At 35.3% G+C, this 14,157-nt stretch overlaps 2 protein-coding genes across 3 annotated transcripts; both read left to right on the top strand.

Moving 5' to 3' along the window:
* Positions 1-5,774: 5,774 nt before the first annotated feature.
* LOC7458631 (uncharacterized protein YKR070W) lies at positions 5,775-10,406 on the top strand. 2 transcript variants are annotated; one of them, XM_024609972.2, is made up of 12 exons: positions 5,775-6,064; positions 6,163-6,266; positions 6,369-6,404; positions 6,676-6,749; positions 6,871-6,911; positions 7,475-7,546; positions 7,639-7,840; positions 8,503-8,604; positions 8,977-9,044; positions 9,525-9,729; positions 9,853-9,936; positions 10,096-10,406. In XM_024609972.2, exons 1-12 carry the CDS (start codon positions 5,940-5,942, stop codon positions 10,153-10,155), a joined length of 1,173 nt encoding a protein of 390 aa, XP_024465740.1. In that variant the 5' UTR covers positions 5,775-5,939; the 3' UTR covers positions 10,156-10,406. The 2 variants fall into 2 exon arrangements, with proteins under 2 accessions (XP_024465740.1, XP_024465741.2); XM_024609973.2 differs by lacking the exon at positions 5,775-6,064 and having other exon boundaries at positions 6,228-6,266; positions 6,676-6,911; positions 7,423-7,546.
* Positions 10,407-11,439: 1,033 nt separating this feature from the next.
* On the top strand, positions 11,440-12,473 carry LOC7458630 (50S ribosomal protein L10, chloroplastic). The gene has a single exon (XM_002316301.4). The coding sequence runs from the start codon at positions 11,566-11,568 to the stop codon at positions 12,247-12,249; it is 684 nt and encodes a 227-aa protein (XP_002316337.1). The 5' UTR covers positions 11,440-11,565; the 3' UTR covers positions 12,250-12,473.
* Positions 12,474-14,157: the final 1,684 nt, after the last annotated feature.

Below are 14,157 nucleotides of genomic sequence, written 5' to 3'. Positions count from 1 at the left end.
CTACCAGCATGTTTTTTCAGTACTTGGGTGGGTTCTATGTGAATTGAGTTTCACGAAGGAATCTGGTTCGGTTGCGGCCAGACAGCAAATTTTCTGACCTCATGTCTTTGCATCACTCACCCCATGTCAGCACCAGTAAGACCCCTGCTCCGGCTTCCAGTGCGCCTCCATTGTAGTTAATTATTATTCTTTTTTTTTTTGGTATAATAATTATTATTCATTGATTGACGTTCCCCCTCCCATTTAATTTTCCGAATCCCACTTCCTACAAGCAACATTTCACTGTATCCTCAAATTGACTAATATTAACAGAGAAATTTTGTCTTCGCCAATGAACTGGGTTCGAATTGGAACAACACCTGAGCCATGACACCGACTCTAACAAAAAGTTCAGGCACATTTACCACTATAGTCATCCACTCATCTCCCAGGTCTTGCTTTCTGTTTTGCACTGCGAAATCTCTAGCCTGTGCGTGGCTCAAACCCAGCCAGCACCATTCGAGATCCCTTTCAGTCGCTGTCAAACTTGCATGATCCAGTACAATGTATGTGGACCTGCAAGAGGATTTCTTCATGCTTTGAATTTCAATTTTAAAATGACAGCACTTTTACTTCTTCATGGTTGGTTTCTGCATGAAATAATGCTCGTCTAGATTTCCTGCTTTCACTCAAGCTAGAGGACCAAGTTGTATGGAATATGACACAGTAAATTATTTTTAAATTGTAGTGAATATAAGCCAGCAGCATTATGCTTTCGAGCTCTGTGTTTATCCTAATACCATCTGGCGTAAATCTGGGTTCCAGAACAAAAGTAATCGATTATCCATGTCAATTGTTTTGACCGGGTCTTCGTAGTAGAAGCCAGCCACGAAATTGGATTTGGTGATGAAGGGGCCCTACGTGTCTTCTGTCTTGTTATCCCCATGTATATTTTACTGGTTGCCCAGGAAAGAGCATTCTTCCTTCTCTTATTTTCTAGATAGAGTACTGTTCCTTCGAATCTTTCCTTGAAGCTTGAGATAAGCTTCGAATTTCTCTTTTAATTAGATCATTTCTTAAAAATTATTACACAAGCGATAAATTAACGATGGGAAATAGAACCGGGGGGGGATGTCAAAGTGATGTAATTAATACGTAGAATTTCCCAGCGTCTCTCGTGTCAAAGAGACGATCAGCGACAGTAGAATACAAGAATCGAAAGTAGAAAACCAGAATGGCCCTTTTGTACACGTCAACGATCGCTGATTAACTGCGACCATCGACTTCTCTTCAATGTAGGTGTGTAGTTGGAGTTTTTTTTCCTAGAATAGGTAGAAAACAATATTTCCATTAATTTCAAATATTCTTTTTCTTTCTTGAATAATTTACATATGTAAAGGTTAAAATGTACTTTTATAAAAATTCAATGGCATGAAATAAAAACAATATAATGAGTACAAAAAAAAATTGATCTGGCAAAAAAAAGCAAAAACAAAAAGGAAGAAAAAAAATAAATAAAGAATAAGATGACGAAAACATATTGAAGTTTTGATGATACATTTTAAGTGTTGTTGAAAAGATATCAATTATAGTGTCCATAAATTTATCTCGATATTTTTTTAATGATACTAGGAGTTTTATCATTAAAATTCTAGTATGTTTTTAATGTTTTTTTTTATTTTTTAATCTCTTCTCTTGTTTTTCTTGTTATGTCAATTTTCTTTTCTAGCCATTAGATTATTTTTGTTTCCTTTATGCCATTTAATTTTTATATAAATGACTTTTGCACGGGTGAATTATCTGAGAAAGTAAATGAAAAATTAAAATCTGTTGGTACAGTGTACCTAGTTGCATATTTATTATACACATGTACCAATTACTATATTAATTTTCTTTGCTTCAGGTACCATGCCTCTCATCGAACATGGGATTGTGAGTGCAGGGCCTGAGAAGGATCTTACTGCTCAGTGGGCCTATGTGGTGACTTTGAAAGTTATCATGCGCTTAACCGGCCTCCGTGTATATAGGGTGCCGTGATATCTAATCAATTGGAATTCTTCATGTTATTAAATGCGGACCAGACTGGCAAATCGATGCAGAATCTAGTTAATTTAGTGGTTGAATCAGTTCAGGCAAGTCAAAAAATCAGAATGAATAAGAATAAAATCATGGTAAAATCTAGTTGACCCGAACAACCTAGTAGAACTCGGTTGAGACAAGTTAATGTTAAATTTGAAACTTTTTAGGGTATATATTTTATGTTCACGATAAAAATATTATTTTTTCAATGTGGGATTTAAAGCCTTTTAACATATATGTTATATGTTTATAAAAAAAAATTATGTTCTTTTATTGTAGAATAAAAATTCTTTTTTGTTTAAATACTTCAACTTAAAATGATATCATACTAGTATAATATTTTTTTAAAGTGGAATAAAAAATATTTTGAAATAATTTTTTAAACTTTATTATTTATAATATGGCTAGCTTATATTTATATAGATTATTTCTTAATTTTTTTATAAAAAATATTAAAATTTTAATTTTTTAAATGTTAATTCAAGTTAATTTAGATCAATTAATATATCTAGAGATCTGATTTTTTAACCAGATCAGCACTGGTCTGGCCCGATAAAAATACTTCCATCACGGAAGAGGAGCACATGCATCAATTAATGCAATTCTATTGGTCTCATAAGATGGTGTGGATGGGAAACAAAAATCTACAATAAAAAACAATCAATATGGATACGTCGCAAGTGAAAATAACAGAAAAATGCCCCCACTTTAAACGTGGATCATTTCTATTGACACGTGGACTTGATACTCTCGCACACTTGTCTCTTGGTAGCATATTGACTTTTCCATCAACTGTCCCTCTCTCTCCCCCCCTCCCCTACCCCCTCTGATGAAGCCTTGAATTCAATACCAGGCCCATGGATTTTAATAGATGTTCTTGACAAGCTCGCTTCCAGCTCGTCCAAATCCAGCTCCTCATCGAATCCATCACCGTCAGGTAGGGCCTCTTCCGTTTCAACAACCGCCCTTGTTAACGTGGTCCTGCTACTGAATTGACACTGGCCTGAAACTAGACACAAGAAAACCATAGACCATTAAACACCAAAACCTGAATTGAAAAAACTCTAGATACTTGGCCTTTCTGCTCGCTGAGCAGCCTCGCCAGCCTCTCTTTCTTCCGCTTTTTTCTTCTTCCATTGCACGAAGAGGTGAGAAGCATAGTTATTAAAAAAGCGTGTATGACAGTGTGATTGCGGGTACTTTTCGTGCTGAAATACATGTCAATGATGTTTTTTTATTTTTTAAAAATCATTTTTGACAACAGCACATCAAAACGATCCAAAAAGTACAAACCGCACTCAATTTTAGCAAAAAAAAAAAAAATAATCAAATTTGGACGAAACGCAGGTACAAACGCAATACCAAACGTTCTCTTCTGATATAAAGATTGGCTCTATCAAAAAAACTAGATTTTAAATTTTATAGGTTAATTTAGATAAAATTTGAAAAATTTATTTAAAATTTTAATATTTCATATAAATTTTTTTTAAAACAACTAATGTGAATATAGATTATACATGTTGTAAATAATAAAGTTTAAAAAAATATTTTAATTTTTTTTATTTTAAATTGAAAAAATACTATGTTATCCTTTTAAGTTGAAGTATTTAAACTAAATTTTTTTTTATCCCATATTGAAAAGACACAACTTTTTTTTTATAAACATAAGTTTATATATTAAAGGGTTTCAAATTCTATATTGAAAATATATTATATTATTTTTTTAAGTTAAAGTATTTAAATAAAAAAGCTTTTTATCCCACGTTGAAAAAACTTAATTTTTTTCTTGTGAATGTAGAACACACACACTAAAAGGTTGTAAATCCCAAGTTGAAAAAATAAAATATTATTCTAGTATTTATACAATAAACTTTAAAAAATGTTAATAAATAACTAAAAAAAATATATAAAAAAAAACCACACTTATAAAAAAGAATACTAGATCTCGTTTGGATTTGTTCGAATCAAATAGAGCTGTGTACATGTTATATATAAGCCTCGTCTGCCCATCAACGAGGTAAGCAATAAAAATACAATACATTTCTTCCTCTTATCAACAAAACATTCTTCCACCATTTGACTAACATGCTTGCTCGTGATCCGGCTTTCAATCTGTATATAAATCGGAACAAGAAGATATAATAATATATGTATATATGTTAGCTTGTCATGGAATCAGCACATACAGCACAAGTCCAAATAGGGTACCGTTTTCGTTTTAGATGTGCATAAAAGTCGTTTTCTTTATTGAAAAAAAACACATTTGGTCGCGTCCGAGTTTACCTGAATTGATTGAGTTATTGCCTTGAACGGTTTTTATCTTACCTTGATCGGTTTAGCTATCAAGTTAACTTGTTAGACTGGTTCAGATTTAATAACTATGATCTAGAATCCTTGAGCTTGAAGCTATTAATCTCACACACTTCACAAATAGAACGTAAACAATAATTAAAACTCGGCAAAAAAAAAAAAACACCAATAACTTTCCTATAAAGCACTGGAAGGAAGTATTTTGTAAGAAAATAAGGTGAATAACACAAAGAAAATAAAATTTAAAGAGTTTACCAATATTGATTTTTAAAAATTCAACGAGTTTCTTTTCTAAAACAAAGGTCGCAAAAACAATTACACCAAGAACGAAAAAAAATACAAGCAAGTTTTGCAGGTATAAAAAAAATACAATAGTTTTTGGCACCCTTTAATTATAAAAGTGCATGGTATATATAAATTGTTGTTAGCATGTAACAATAAATAAATTAGAGAATTAAAAAACCATTAAAAAAAGTTTTAAAATAAAAAAGTAGTATTTTATACCAGTTAAAAAATTAATTTCAAAAGATTGAGATGCTAATCAAGGGGGCAATCAAAGACTTTTCTATTGTTTAGCTCAATCTCACGCGTGCGTGCTGATTATCCATTCCTGGTTAGTTATTATAGTGTATTAAAATTTATTATATAAATACTAAATAATTTTTTTTTTAATGGGTGATACAATTTTTATATATATATTTTAATTTTTAAAAAATAAATTGAATTTTTTGAATGTAGAATAAAAATATCTTGAAATAGTTAGAAAGATGGGACACAATGTAAAAGCTAACGAAAACCAATATGATCATCACCTGATTTTCAATCGCTTCTTCAATGGGGATTTTGTCATCGTCCTCTTCCGGGAGTGCCTTCATTTGAGATTCTAAAACATACCCCGGAGGAAGTGCATGTCGGTAGTGGCAGTCTTTACCCTCATTCGGGCAAAAACCCAAAACCAACCATATTATTTCCTCTCCACTGCTTCCAGAAAGGATTTTTCCAATTTTCACTGGGACAAAATTATTCCCTTACAACATCTTAATATATCTGGCTATTTCAGTCAATTTAACACCACCGTAGCTAAAAAAAAAAAAAAAAATCTGATTTATTTTTAAAATTTTATTAAAAATTTATCTAATTATTAATTTTAAAATCTTGAATAATTAATCAAAATACATGCAAGTTATCTGATAACAGAAAAGTAAAGGCTGACAATAGCACAGACCTCACATAACATGATACAGGCTTGGCATCGTCACCTATCCAAAAACCACATTCCCATGTAAATGCCTTAAAATCAAGTGAAAAACATCCAGTAAAAATAAAATCTTAACTAATTTAACACACAGTGAATATTCCAAAGCATGCAATAAAACTGAACAAGATAAAAAAAAATAAATTAAAAGGAAAATAATGATAAAGCGGGGCGGCGATTTTAGTTTTTCGTCGACGATTCGTGGTGCTTGTGGTTTACACAAAACCACGACGCATTACAGCCACAAGGCTCCTTGCCTCCTCTCTTAACGAGAATTAACCTCTGTACCAGAAGCGAGACAGAGATACAGAGAGAGATGAGATTCCAAAAAACGGTAGCGTCTGGGTTTCCCCAGATAAAAAACAAAGCAGCGCCATTTCTGTTTCAATATCAGGCCTCGCGTTCCTTCTCCTCACAGCTCCAGTCAGGGCAGAAACGACGGTTCATCTAACCAATCCTTAAAACCTTTGTTTGTACAATAACAACAATGGAAATTAAGAGAAAATTAATTTGGAAATTTCGGTGATTACAATTCACAGGTCCTCTTTTGGAATCGCCTTTGATATCGATGGCGTTATTCTTCGAGGTAAAGATCCCACCGGCGGCTCTCCTCAAGCTCTGCGTAGATTATACGGAGATTCTGGTACTCTATACGGATCTGCATTTGTATGAACACATGTATTTATACGCATCGTGCATACATGCTAGCTGCATCTAATTGTGATTACTGCCTCTTACTCTGCAGGAAACTTGAACGTTCCCTTTTTGTTCCTGACAAATGGTGAGCTATTTCAATAATTATTTTCTAAAATGTTGTCATCCACTAGCTTAAAAATAGTTTATTTTAGCTATTTGTAAAAGAAGATGACTGCTATGGTCCTCATGTAATGAATCTATGAAACAGTGTAGGTATCGATGGCCCGCTGCCTGCATTTATATGAATTTTAGTAATGTTTAGATCCTAATCTCAAAGCAGAAATATGATTGTTAGAGCGAACAGTAGAGCAGTCAAATGACTAATTGCATATTCTTATGATCTTATATTTTATCAGGAGGTGGCATTCCGGAATCGAGGAGAGCTAGTGAGTTAAGCGAACTGCTTGGAGTAAAGATTTTACCTTCTCAGGTATTGCTTTGGGATTTTATTTTTATATGATTTACTCGTTGCCATTTGTTTTTTACTATCCGTGCCCACCATTGTTTGACTGTGGAACCTTTTGCATAGCTGTCTCTTTTTCCTGGTACAGGTTTTACAGGGCCACTCACCTTTTAAAAGTTTCATGGAAAGGTATATGTATATTTATTGATTTTGAGGTTTTTTTATTTTATTATTTTATGCACGTCTTCAATTTCAAAAAATGACATGTTCCCCGCAACTTACCTAGTTTTTTTTTTTTTGTTGCTGTTGTTGTCATCGACCTCCCATTCTCCTTTATCTTCAACCTGGTTACCACAATACCATGTTAATATATTAAGCACATTGCTGTCATTGACAAATTATAAATGAGATGTGTCGTTCCAGCGCGGGAGATGTGGAATAGGATCTCCTCAAGGACATGTTGGAGTGGAAGGACTGGCTGCAACTTTAGAAATCAATATAATTGCCTGCCCACTTTAATTTATGACTAAACCAAGGTATGAACTAGGGAAATGCAGCTAGAGCAGATAAGTTAAAAGGAGCCATCCCAAGGGAAAAAGGTTTCATTGACCTAGTAGATTTATTTGACTTCCAGATTTGTTATCTGTATTGCGACAATTCTCACCTCTGAAGTGTCAATGAAATCCAAAATATTTTTAAGGTGGTGATGTCAATTGTGCTCCCCCCCCTCTCTGTTTTTTGCTTCCCCTCAGATACGAGAATCAACTCATTGTTGCCACTGGAAAAGGAGAACCTGCTGTAGTAATGTCTGAGTATGGTTTCAAGTAAGGTCCCTGTAATGCCCTAATCATTTTGTTATTCCTAGATTTCAAGACTTCTTCACATTCCATATGGCCTGATTTATTCTTCATGGCAGAAAAGTTGTATCCTTAGACGAGTATGCATCCTGTTTTGAAAACATTGATCCTCTGGCTCAATACAAAAAGTGGACAACTAAGCAGGGGTTGGATAGGAGCAGTCTCACCCTGAATACAGTGCCGAGATATGACGTTTCTTCTGAAACAGTTAAGGCGGTATTTGTTGTTAGTGATCCTGTAGATTGGGGCAGGGACATTCAGGTATTTCTCCTTTTCATTTGGTCATGTAATATAAGCCAGTCACTGTATCTTTTGAGCTCCATATAGTAGCTCCCTTTAAATTTGATTGTTCCAAATTCTATCAAGTGCTGTCCATGTTATAATTCACTTCCTTTTTTTACCATCAGTTATCCAAGTGTTGTGTATGGATATAATTTCAAATCGCAGTTTTAACCATATTTTGTTTTGCAAAGTCTGCAGTTCATCAATTAGATATTGAATTGTACTATTTTTGAGTCAGGAAACCAAAAACTTTGTGGCTGACCTGAGAAGCAACTCTTTTGTATTGCAATATATTTGTTACATGTTCAGAAATGAGAACTAGTGTAACTGATGAATCAGAAGAAATCATCAATCAAAATGCTGCTGACATCTAAAAATATCATGAAATTGTAGTGTGGTACTGTTGATAGTAACAGGCTAGGTTTTTTATTAACCCTTGCATGAAAAGTTCTCAACACTGCTGTAAATTTTGAAAAAGAATGGAAGTTTATCATATTTATTTAATTGGTGCTATGTGATAAATTTTACTCAATGGAGTTTTTTTTTTCTTTTTGTCTCGCTGCATTTCATTTAATTGGATTTAGCATAACTTAGCCATATGTACCTAACAAAGCTCTGCCCTGACTAATGAACTACATTAGGTTCTCTGTGATGTTTTAAGATGTGGAGGTCTTCCTGGACAGGAGAATGGGCATCAGCCCCAGCCTCCTCTATATTTTGCCGCTGATGATCTCGAATACCAGGTTGGTAGTCCTGCTTGTTAGATATTAACAGTTGGTTGTAACTTGTAGGTTCCTTCAAATGGCTTTAAGTTGGATTCTCCAATGCACAACTCTTTCTTTAGAATTGAATGGAAGTGAATGAAAACTTATAAGCAAGAAGTTTTGCTACCTTTATTCTGAAGGATCATCTGACCAGTATGTTTGATTTTGAAATCCACATTGCACGTGATTGTGCCATCTTCTTAAATACTCTCCTTCTGTTTCTTGACTGTTTCTTATAAAGTTGTCTCTTACAAGTTATAATTGCTTGTGGAAATTGGCTTTAATGATTTTTCTGCTCAGTTATGGAAACATGGGATTCTATATCACCTAATCAGCTTATTTGATATACAGGCTGCGTTTCCTTCTAATCGACTTGGAATGGGTGCTTTCAGAATTGCTCTGGAGAGTGTCTTCAACAGGTAAGTTCAGTGTCTTCGGCCATTTAAAATGAAATTTCATCATATTTCACTTTGTAATAAATAGGATTGCATCAATCTTAGTGGTTTTGCCAATGGATCTCTGGGGTTTCCATGTCTAAATTGATCTCAGAATAGGGCTACTATGAGCTTTGTGTCGTACTAAGCCATGATTTCAGAATTTTCTGCTGTTGTTGGATCGTTTTGTATTTCTTAGTTGAGCAACTATTTTAGTCAGAGAAATTTGGTAGTTTTCACAGAAAAATCAGAACTATATAATTCTAGGAAGAACTATGAATACCAGGATAAGACATTTGAAGGAGTTGATTTGATAAAATTGAGAAGGAAGAAACCACCACTAGCATTGACCAGCTAAACATGTCTCTCTTATGGTGCTCGCGATAGATGAAAGAAAGACCTAGTACTATTTTCGGGTTTTCCACTATATATATATAATGTCTGTTAATTGGTATTTGCTTGCAGAATTCATTATAATCCACTGGAGTATGTTTGTTTTGGGAAGCCTGATCCATTTGTATTTAAGAATGCCGAAGCTATGTTGAAGCAACTTCAGCCATCTTATCATAGTGATAATTTTAAGGAACCTGGAGATTCTGGGTTACGGTCATTCAAAACTCTCTATATGATTGGTGACAATCCTTCAGTTGACGTTAAAGGTGCACAACAGGTTTGTCCTGCCTATTCCTTGTAGCTTTTATTGGTGGAGCACATAAGATTTCTATACCAATTTCTTAGGCATTCCCCATGCACATGTTGAGAATAAAAGAAAATTGTTTCGTTTCTCTTTCAGGCAGGACATCCTTGGTTTTCTATCCTAACAAGGACAGGTGTTTTCCGCGGGAAACATAACCATGCAGAGTTTCCTGCAGATCTGGCAAGTCAAACGATGAAACTTTCTGCATGCTGTAAATTAATATTCATAAACATGATGGGATCACACGTTTCCCCACTGACAAATTACCCAGGTTATTGATACTGTATTTCAAGAACTAGTGTACATTTGTCTTGCCTGATCTGTATTTCAATTGTGCAGGTTATTGATACTGTTGAAGAGGCAGTGGACTATATTCTTGAAAGGGAGTGTATTTCATAGACGTTCTGTGACGCAACCTGCTCCATTTTTCCTTCAGAATCAATCCATTCAAAACCTTTATTTTAGAAATCAATAAAAGAAAGTTTTGAAGCTATTTTCTACATATAAAAAAAAGTTTTAAGCCTGAGATTCGCCGAAATCAGCATCTGATTCCTGATGCCATGGCTCTCTGCTTGGCGTGCTGTCGCAACTATGTGAATGATCTGGAAAATACTATGACCATTTCAAAGAGAAACGATATATTTGTCGCATGATTTTTTTTTAACTTGTAATGTTCTTGGTTAGCTTCTGATAGACCTTTTCAGCTTACAAAAATCCTGCCTTTTATCTCGTTTATCTCACGAGGTTTTTGACATCTTTCAAAAATTTTCCTTCGTAATTCAGATAAATTACAATAACCGGATAATCACAAGAAGGGGAGGGAGTCTGCATTCATGCACCGTGTATAGCCCCGTGATTGGAATATTTAAAAGGGCCGGCCAAATTGTAAAACCTCCAAGAACTAAAAGGGCAAGCAATCCTTTAAATTCCCGTAGATTTATTAACGTTCAGTGGTGGTATTAAAACTTTTTAGAAACTACATGGGTAAGATTGGAATATTTTAAACTGATGGGTTAGAAATGGAACATCGGTGACTGGATATTGGATGTGCCAGATTTTCTTTGCATTTGTTCTGAAGGATTGGATATTGGGTGTGACTGGTTTTGTTTGGGATTGAAAATTAAGAATGCAGAGAGCAGACCCAATTTCTCTTCCCCTCAAACTTAGCCAAGATATCACAATTAACTGTGGTAAAAACAGCGGACGCATTAGATTTTTTGAACAGAAATTCCAATTCATGAGGCCAGTCCTCTCCCATATCTTCAAATTCAATCCCATCCTAATGGGGAGACTATTCTAGTTGGATTGTAGGTCACAGTTTTACTCAGTTATCTCTGAGTAGTGATACTGATGCCGGCCGGCGGCCACTTAAATGCCGCAGTGGAAGTGGGGAACCATTTTGGCTATCACATTCGATGCGAGAAAACAAATTGATTATTAAAACCAATTAAGCAGTCACCCAAATGATTTTTCATATTAATTATTCAATGTTTTAATAAAATAATAATTTTGTGAATTAGTTTGGATATAATTAGTCTCTTTGATGCCCAATAAGAGTGAGATTTGGTCTCAAGGAGTTTTAAAAAGAAAATGGAGCTAGAGCTTAGAAGTAAATGAAAAATTAAGTGGCCTTTTTAAATAAAATAAATAAATACAGTCACCCCTTATTTTAAATATTTTCACCCTCCGTTTTTTCTCCATCATCCACTCTGTGCACACCAAAACACAAAACACGAACTGACGATGATAAGATAAGCCACAAAAGCACGCGCTAACACTCTCCTCCTCTTCTAGTCTTATAGCACCACCATGGAAACCACCGGTCTCCTCTCCTTCCCCTCCTCGAAACCCCCTCTTTCCCGAACCCATTTTCGCCCCTCAAACCCATTTTCCCTTTCCTTCCCCACAACCCACAAAACCTCCGTTTCACACAGACCCATTACCATCAAATCCGCAATTTCCCGCACCAAAAAGGAAGAAACAGTAGAAATAGTCAAAACCCAGCTCGAAAATTGCTACCTCTTAGCAGCTATAAAATACACAGGCTTCACAGTCAAACAATTTCAAGACTTTAGAAGATCATTGCCTGAATCATCAAAACTCATCGTAGCTAAAAACACCTTGGTTTATAAGGCCATTGAAGGCACTCCATGGGAAGCTTTAAAACCTTGTATGACAGGAATGAATGCTTGGCTTTTTGTGCATACCGAAGAGATACCTGAAGCTTTAAAGCCTTATAGGGATTTTCAGAAGGAAAAGAAGTTGGAGAATGATTTCACCGGGGCTGTCTTTGAAGGAAAGTTTTACGGGCCCGATGATTTTAAGCAACTTGAAACTATGCCGTCTAGAGCTGAGATTTATGCTAAGATCTTGGGAGCTTTACAGGGTCCTGCTATTGGATTGGTGGGTACTTTACAGGCGCCAGCGAGGGATGTTGTCATGGTTTTGAAGGCTTATGTGCAGAAATTGGAGGAGGAGAGTGGTGGGCAATAGTGGATGCAATGTAATGTGATGTAAGTGTATTGTTTGAAAGGTCGCCATTTTGTTGTTTTTGATTTGTTGTAGTAAAGTTAATGATTAAACGTTCTATTTTTGGATACGAAAGTGTGAATGAAGTTGTAGGATCTGTAAAATTGGAACCTTAATAATTGTCTTGAAGTTTAGTACAAGGCTGTCATTTTCTTATGGTTTTATTTTAACGAATTTGTTTTAGCGGATGTTTTGGCATTGTTTTTCTTGTTGTGAGTTTGATTTTTATACCCCTTTTGTGTGTTTGGGATGCTGCTTCCCTGTTGTGATTTTTGGTTGGTTATTGGAGCCAAATCTATGGTTGTGCCAATATACTTGGTATATTGGGAAAATGTGTGTGCAGTATACTTTGTGTATTCTACCTGGTTTGATCGTGGCTGCCGAATTGGGGGATTCTTTCTACATACCCATGCGTGTTTCTCTAGGTCCTACAGTAACTAGTTTGTTAAGGAATCTATGTAGCTGTGTGTTGCATACCATTTATGGTTTTTTTAGATGTCATTCAAGTGCCTGAAGAGCATATGTGCTTGAGACAAATGCGTTAACCTTGATAAGGTATTCCTTCAATTCTGCTTTGTGCTGTTTAAGGAATCTGGTTCTTTGGGATTATAGGAGCATATGTCATTAGACTTGACATCTGAATGTTGATTGTTTTCATACGAGGCACTTCTGGTTGTAGTAGTAGTAGTTAGGACTTAGGAGGGGTCTTCTAGTACAAGAGTCACAAAGGCAAGGCAACAATTCTTTTCTTTTAATGATGCGAGTCCTTTGAATTTAGAAAGTAGATGAGGTGGTTACAGCTGGCAGACATGATCCTGTCGTGCATTGACTGCCACTTTTCATGCATAGAGGTGTGCTGTTGAAGGGTTGGAACTGCATTGAAGAGCACAGTATAGTTAATTTTCCTGATAAGGATCCACACAGTGAATGCCTGTGTTTGATGAGTCGAGTCAGGGCATCTTTTCTCTATGACATGTCCATTGCGTTGTAAATTTATTTCTTGGGACAGTTGTTTCTAGAAAGAAGGGTCATATCTTCTTTCTTGAGCATCCGCAACAAGGAATTATAGCTGTGTCTCTGTAAATTGCGATGCCATGAGTGTATATTCCATCGATCAAAAGAGGCTTTGTCTGCTAAACGATACAAGGAAACCATGCAGTAATTGTCTTGCGAAAACCATGAGTTTGAGACTTCTGTAAGAACCCGGCATGGCATCATCACTGTCAAATAACTTTTGCGATGCAATTCTAATCTGTTCTCCGTTCCTTGGGTTTTCTCCATGGTAGTAACTGGGAAATGTCAATAGTTACTCCTCCATGCCAATCCTAGTGTGCATGTTCAATTCTCTTTTGAATCGAAGCAAGTGATGTGTAACAGTTTGATTAGATTGAAGTGGCTTGTGGACAAGGAAATATTCACAGACAACCTTGCAAATTTACAACTTTGTTTCTCAAGTCTGAGAGTTGTTCAAGAAATCGTTCAGTGCAGCCTTCATCTGGTCTTCTACTTGGAAACAAACATTACAAGTTGTTTTCAGACTTGGTAGAATTCTACCATCGTTTATGTGCTTTGCTTTCATCGATTGCACCGTCCTTTTCTCCTTTTTTTTTTTTTTTTTAATGACTGTAATCAGTCTTCGTTTCTCTATTTGCCTCTCCTAGTTCAACCTATCCAAAAAATGCCAGTCTAGAAATGGAAGTAACCCTTTCGGTGTTTCGATACAATATTTATATTATTTCCATTTTATTCATCATCTTTGATATGGAAGAAACCCTTTTCTTTCCTCGGGCAAAAGGAAATTATCTTCCAGATGATTGTTAGCCAGATTTTGATGTCAATCGATAGGAAGAGCATCTCTCGACCCAATATGAA

This window comes from Populus trichocarpa, chromosome 10, assembly GCF_000002775.5.
Source record: "Populus trichocarpa isolate Nisqually-1 chromosome 10, P.trichocarpa_v4.1, whole genome shotgun sequence".
Taxonomy (NCBI): domain Eukaryota; kingdom Viridiplantae; phylum Streptophyta; class Magnoliopsida; order Malpighiales; family Salicaceae; genus Populus; species Populus trichocarpa.
Note: the sequence above shows the minus strand (reverse complement) of the source record. Positions and strands in the feature narration are given on the sequence as shown.

What these genes read in the sequence shown, in the direction of transcription:
- LOC7458631 (XM_024609972.2), top strand. Translation starts at nt 5,940, where the DNA reads ATGAGATTCCAAAAAACGGTAGCGTCTGGGTTTCCCCAGATAAAAAAC. An exon ending in TTTAAAAGTTTCATGGAAAG is followed by an intron (nt 6,912 to 7,474) that starts GTATATGTATAT and finishes GCTTCCCCTCAG; the next exon opens with ATACGAGAATCAACTCATTG. An exon ending in ATGTCTGAGTATGGTTTCAA is followed by an intron (nt 7,547 to 7,638) that starts GTAAGGTCCCTG and finishes TCTTCATGGCAG; the next exon opens with AAAAGTTGTATCCTTAGACG.
- LOC7458630 (XM_002316301.4), top strand. Translation starts at nt 11,566, where the DNA reads ATGGAAACCACCGGTCTCCTCTCCTTCCCCTCCTCGAAACCCCCTCTT.